This window comes from Helianthus annuus, chromosome 6, assembly GCF_002127325.2.
Source record: "Helianthus annuus cultivar XRQ/B chromosome 6, HanXRQr2.0-SUNRISE, whole genome shotgun sequence".
In the NCBI taxonomy this organism is placed as follows: Eukaryota; Viridiplantae; Streptophyta; class Magnoliopsida; order Asterales; family Asteraceae; genus Helianthus; species Helianthus annuus.
This window is the reverse complement of record NC_035438.2, coordinates 71,680,432-71,687,180: the sequence shown is the minus strand read 5'-3', so window position 1 is coordinate 71,687,180 and position 6,749 is coordinate 71,680,432. Positions and strand designations below refer to the sequence as shown.

The 6,749-nt window shown below is 38.9% G+C and overlaps 1 protein-coding gene across 1 annotated transcript; it reads right to left on the bottom strand.

Annotated features, from left to right (window-relative positions):
- Positions 1–2,530: 2,530 nt before the first annotated feature.
- On the bottom strand, positions 2,531–6,469 carry LOC110944865 (heparanase-like protein 3). Its single transcript, XM_022186510.1, has 7 exons — positions 6,459–6,469; positions 6,150–6,208; positions 4,521–4,751; positions 4,253–4,442; positions 4,048–4,173; positions 3,758–3,857; positions 2,531–3,045 (listed from the first exon to the last, which is right to left on the bottom strand). The coding sequence occupies exons 1-7, from the start codon at positions 6,467–6,469 to the stop codon at positions 2,683–2,685; spliced, it is 1,080 nt and encodes a 359-aa protein (XP_022042202.1). The 3' UTR covers positions 2,531–2,682.
- Positions 6,470–6,749: the final 280 nt, after the last annotated feature.

Genomic DNA, 6,749 nt, shown 5'->3' with positions numbered 1-6,749 from the left:
ACCGATGTAGGTATGAATGGTTGTTGCACGTTGGGATTGTTCTTTATACACATCACTTTAGCCAAAACCAAAGTAAAGCCTTTTAGATCATGTGTAGTGGTGAAGAAAGATCATGCCTCACTCTTGGGCATTATCCGCTATGTGGCGGTCCAGTCAGCAATGTGGCATTTGTTTAAAATGATCGAGTTTGAATATGGTTATTAGCGTTGCAAGGACAATTGTGTGGTGGGGTGAGTATCCACGATGAAAGGTGTTTCCACAAAACCGATCGAGGGGCTAACTTCTAGTCTAAACTGGAACTATGGATCACCAAAAAGGGTAATGGGTCGCTCCCATATGGAAGGCATCTCGAGGAGTCGATGTGGACACAAGGGACCAATGTAGGTATGAATGGTTGTTGCACGTTGGGATTGTTCTTTATACGCATCACTTTAGCCAAAACCAAAGTAAAGCCTTTTAGACCATGTTTAGTGGTGAAGAAAGATAATGCCTCACTCTTGGGCATTATCCCTATATGGCGGTCCAGTCAGCAATGTGGCATATGTTTAAAATGGTCTAGTGGTATAATGCCCAATAATGCTCATCCAATGATTACCATATTATTATTTTTTGTTTTTTTAATTAAAACTAATGAAGAAATGGGTGTAGTGGCATGACTGGTCAAAAAAATCTCGACTCGACGTTTAATTTGGAACGCCCCAACCCAAATTTTGAAGAAAAACACCCATAGAGGCAGCGGAGGGGCATTATGGGACGTTTTTTTTTGGGAAAAAACGCCAAAACCTCCACTACCAGTGGCGGACTTGTAGTACAAATAGGGGTAGCACGGGCTACCCCTCAACCCCGTCTCCGTAGTGTAAAAATACCTTTTAACTCCATTTTCGTAGTGTAAAAATACCTCTCAACTCCGTTTCTGTTATATAAAGGATACCCCTGATCCTACAAAAAAAAAAAAAAATAGGATACCCCTAACTTTTTGGACTAGTTCCGCCACTGTTACGGATGGTCTTATTTTGGGGTGTTATCACGGATGAGTGGCAATGCACAAAGAGATGCATGTTTTGCTGATGTGAGAATGCGACATGGCAAATGTTTTACTCAATTTATGGTGAACCATTTGGGTTACTTGCTACACTTGCATATCCTTCATGGGTGCCTCGACAATTAGTTAAGATCTACCCCGTAACCGCTTGCATTTCTCGGGTCCCACCGATCAGTAGTTGGAGCCCCTCCTTTAACAAGACCTTATGGGAAGAAACATTGACACGTATCAATTAACCAAGACAAACAGTTTTCATGGTTAATAGACCTCTCCCCTCAACATCAATGGGGTGGTGGTTCATTGGCAAAGACAATGCCTTTAAACACCTTAGGGGGAGAGAGGTCTTGGGTTCAAGTACCACATACGACAAGAGTAAAGAAATTTGCCATTTAAAAATAAAAGACAGTATTTCCTGTTTTGTGGAAATTAACGATAGTCGAGAGATATTTTCAGTTAGGTTATTTTGGTAATTTGCAAGATTATAGTTACAAATGTAAAAAAATTGCTAAAAATAAACTTATCCAGTTAGGTAATTTCCTTGGTTCTTATGAGTAATAACGCCATTAAAAAAATCATAAACCGCTAATTGTTGTATTTATATGTCTAAAACTTAACATATGATATTTTTGCTAATGATATATAATATACAGGGTCACACACTAAGTAAAAATGTCGTATATGAATTTGAAAATATGATTTGAATGTTAACGACATCCTCAAGATTATATATACATTATTGTTTAAATAACATGTACAAATACAATAAATCTCAAAAGATGGCAATTATTATCTAGAGAAATACTAATATTTGAAATAGCATATAACAAATATAAATAAATGTTATTTACATTAAAAGACTATTTACATTATCTATGTATGTTTGCAAAGATTTGCGTTATACCCTTTGTTTTTTCTCCTCAACTAAAGTTTCTTCTCAAAAGATACCTAAGTACGTTTAGGTACATTTACATTAGTAGATCATTTTTGTTTATGACATACTTTCATTTCGTTGTTCTTATTGCATGAATAATTAGGGATCGACCTTCATGTTCCGATCTAGCTTTGACGGGCTTACTAGTTCGGACAAAGACCACAATATGTGACCTTTCATATATCCAAAGGTTACGTGGTCGGAGGTTCCATCAGATGGAACATGATGGACTTAACTTTCGTCTTCATCTCTCGCCGCTGTAAGAAGTTGTGGCGGGCCAACGCAGGAGATGGCTCCACTTGTCCTTCACAAGAAGGTTCCCAGTCGTTGCCTAGCAAAGTAGCGTTACTGTTGGGAGGTACAATATCGTTATCATGATTTCCTTCTCGCGCAGCATGAGATCGTCCTTTCATGGGTCCCACAGATGACGTCATTGTGGATAAAATATTTAGCAGAGAGATTTTCTTTAAGTGAGTTGGCCTCTTGGGTCCGACCCGAGAACAATGAAAGTTGTTAGCCTCCTCGTTACATGACTACAATCTATTTACATGACTCAAGAATCTAAAGAAATTTTCTTGCAGCAACTCATTATTTTCAAAAGCTATTTACATGACTCAAACAAGCATCCTCAACTCAAAGACTACTACAAGTATTCGCATGAGAACAAGCGAGAAAATACGAATACAACTTGCAGCGAGTTTCTGTACTCTTAAAACTCCATGACCAAATTCCCGCAAGCATTCAAAGTAAGATACGGGATGTGGACAAACACTATCGAATAAGGAGCCACGGATATTGGCTCCAATGAGTTTACAAGCAAAGGCTCCAATGGAGGTATGTCACCAGCCGAATTCACGGTCAACTCATTCCCGTTAAGCATCATCGTTTGACTATGCAAGTCTCCGTCTTTTGCTGTCAGATGGTATTCCTCTCGTGTTGTTGATTCACCCGTTTTTGTATCTTGGGTCACCAATTCAATTTGTGCCCGAGATTTGAGTAGTGTGTTAGCTGACAAATTTACATTAATCGTGGTCAAGTTGTCGAGATTTATAAGCAGGAGCGTTATTCCGTCCTGACATGCAAATAAACATCATCGTAAGATCATAAAGTCAGTAATACTTCATTAGCAACAAATGAGCCATCACAAAATGGAGTATTTATAAAACTAGTATCTAGAACCCGCGCTTTGCGGTGGGACCGTTAAGCCGAATAAAAAGTAAACGTAAAAATGATGAATCACGCACACACGTTACGGCGTGTTAACTCGCAAAAAATAGACCGAAAAAGTAAATCATAGAAAAGAATAACTAAGTCGGCTAAGGCCCCGGGAGTTTCGACGGAGCTGTTAAACTGTAAAAAAATAGACGTAAAAACGTTGAACTACATGCGCGCGCTGCGGCGTGTTAACTCGCAAAATTTAGAACGAAATGTAAAACGATAAATTTGTAGAAGATGTAAAGTATAGGGACCAAAGTTGAAAGTGAAAAAGTGTTGGTTTAAAGATAGAAAATGTTTGTGGCAAATGTGTAAAAGATAAAATCTATGGGTTAAAAGTGTAAAAGATGAAAACTATGAGGATTATGTAAAAGATGAAAACTATTGGGGGCTAAAAGTGTAAAAGATAAAAAAAACAAAAGGGTTAAAAGTAAATAAAAAATAAAGAGTAAAAAAAAAGTCAAAAAGTCAAACAATATGGAATAGTGTTTGTGTGAGGAATTTTTTTTGCAAATTAATACATAGGTAATGTGACCGAACCACATGAGTACTTATAGACTAAAACTTACAGATTCTTTGGCACAATGTGCATAAGAGCGCATTTTCTTGCTGCCGGTAAAGTTTGTGGAGAGAACCGTTTCCCCCATTAGTCGATGCCAAAGAAGAGCGCTGGTAAACAGAATCACACGTGACAAATTAACTTCTTGATAAAGAAACCGTTAACTAAATAGAACTTACAAGATGTTACTATTATATATGTGTGTGTGCGTGTGTTTTAATAACCAAGAGAATCACGGGTCCCATGAGTACCCTGTTAACCAATGGTTTTATCGTTATATTTTAAAACGTCAAAGTGTACCTGTAATAATCAGGATTTGGTTCGAAAGTAGTTGTGTTTAGCAAGCCGTAATTTCCTCCGATTAACGTTTGTCGACAGTATGTCTTTGTGTCGTAAACAGCTGACATTCCTAGCTGATCCAAATACCTGTATAACATTACGAACAGGTTAGAACACAAACACAACGGTTGTACTTTCTATCAATGTCAAATCTTACGGTCCTTACCAAAAGCTAAACACAAACGCATCAGTCACAAGATGATGGCCACTATTGTAAGCTCCACCAGCCTCACCAACCCAAGCAGAGGCCGACGTTCCTGACGTCTCTAGAATGTTCTCGAGCTGCTTAAACGGATCCGCCAATCCATCAAGATAAGACGGATTAAGAATCTTTTCAACTAGGCCTTTATCAACTCCTGTTTTAAAAAACAACAACGTAAAAATTTCTTTTTTTGAATTTAAACTGAATTACTTAATCCTGTTGCAAAGCGTACCAGCTCCAAGATTGTATATATGGTGAGTGACCACATCGAGAATGTCGGTTGTTTTGTTAATAAACTCCTTGAACCAATTTGCGTCAAAGAACCCTCCTGGTGAAATAATTAGTGGTTTAGGCCCGATACCATCGTATATCTCTTCTACTATGTTACTCAAAGTCGTTGTATCAGTCGCGTATTGGGCTGCTGTGACTCTTGCTCCAACTCCACTTCCGCATAACTCATTTCCTACAAAATTTATATCGATTGTGCTTGTAAAATGTTCATGAACTAGTATAATACACCGCGCCCTGCGGTGGTCCGGTTTTGAACATCGAAACGCAGATAAAAAAGCACGCTGCAACGGTATATTATGAAATCACGAAAAAATTACGTCCTTGTAAAATGAATGTTAAGAAAAATGAAAGCAATCGAAACGTAGATACAAAAAGCATTTCGCAAAGGTATATTTGATAATCAAGAAAAATGTCACGTCTTCGTGAACATGAATGTTAAAAATACGAAAGCGTACCTTAAAATAAAGTAGTAAAAACATACCATATCTGATCTGACTCGGTTTCGAATAAAATTTACATTGAAACATAGACGGGCTCAGTTTCGAATAAAATTTGTACCGAAATGTAGCTACTAATAAGCATACCTCAACTAGAGGTGTACAAATCGATTTTTAAAAAATAACCGGTCCGGTTTTTAACCAAACGGGTTATTTTTGTGCGGGAAAAAAACTGGTTTTAAGAAAACCGGTTCGGTTTTTTAACCAGTTTTTCACGATGGGAACCCAAACTGGTATAACTGGTTCGGTTCGGTATATAACCGGTTTGTGCCAAAAAAAAAAAACCGGTTTTGGTTTTTAAACCGGTTTCGAAGATCAAGATCCCTAACCAATATACTAACCGGCTGTTCGGTTCGGGTTGGAACCGGAGAAAACGGTTAAAAAAACCGGGTTCGGTCCTAAAACCGGTTTTTATGGTCCACCTCTAACCACAACTAGGACTGTTCACGAGCCGAACCGAACCGATCGGACCTTTGCTCGTGCTCAGTTCGTTTACAAACCGAACCGAACCGAGCATTTTTTCAACCGAGCCAAAGTCAAACGAGCGTGTTTCGATCCGAGTATTTTTCGAACGAACGTCGAGCGAATATCGAGTGTCACATAACAAATAAAAGTGATGGTAGAGCAGTTAGTTTTTAGAGTAAAGTGCAGTTTTCGTCCCTAAGTTTCGTCCAAATAGAACACACATATAAATTTAAGAAATAACAAGGAATAGAAAAAACACTCAACTGGTTCTACTGAGATCATCTGAGCGAAAAGATAAATAGTTAATCGATTGAAGCAGACCTTTATTCTATGAGAAGCTTGAAATCGAATGAACCGATTGAAGCAAAACCATAGGGAATTGGCGTCTTGGCGACAAAGAATTTGAATAATGATGTTTGATGCGGGGTTTTAATTAAGATTATGTACTTCTGAATTGAATGACGGGTTGACACTTCACATTTCGGTATTTTGACATTTTGACTCAATTACTCTGTAATTAAATGAGCTCTAGTTGGACTAAACATTGTTACTATGCGCATCTAGTAATTAAATAATATATATATATAGAGAGAGAAAGTATAATGTACCTACAGGGGTACACGGGGTACAAGTGGCAGTAAAAAGAGCCAATGAACGTCCAGCAGGCTCTGTCCAATCGTGCGCCACGATCGCCTGACGATAAGTACACAAGGACGCCTACATGGCACCAATCAAGAGACGGGGACAACTGTCCCACGATCTCCACTCGTCTGCTGATGACAGAAGGACAACAAGGCCGACAACAATGACACGTGGCTCCAATCAAGGTGCGCCAGCACCGACGAGCATCTAGAAGCCACTAAGCGGTCGATGCCAGCAAGGCAATAAGCATATTCGTTGTGTTGTCCGTTTCTGGCCCAAGGCCCATCAGCCCACAACCTCTTACACCTCTCTGGCTATAAATAGAGACCTTCATTCCTCAGGTTAAACATTCTATTCCCTTGGCTCTCACTCTTTACACTTAATTACTCTCAAAGCAGTCGCTTATTCTCACGCCGGAGCCTGGTTAAGAGGGAAACCCCCACATTCCCCTCTTAACGAGCTAACGGTGTTCTGTTTTGCAGGATAAATCACCAAGTCGGAGCTCAAATATCCTTAAGAAGATTAACCCTCATGAAAGGAACATAAACCAATCTAATTAACTCCCT

Bases quoted from the DNA above. Each gene is read 5' to 3' on its own strand.
- LOC110944865 (XM_022186510.1), bottom strand. The intron at 4,752-6,149 runs GTACATTATACT...TAAATTTTGTAG, and splicing joins TACCCCGTGTACCCCTGTAG to GAAATGAGTTATGCGGAAGT. The intron at 4,443-4,520 runs GTACGCTTTGCA...TTTTTAAAACAG, and splicing joins TATATACAATCTTGGAGCTG to GAGTTGATAAAGGCCTAGTT.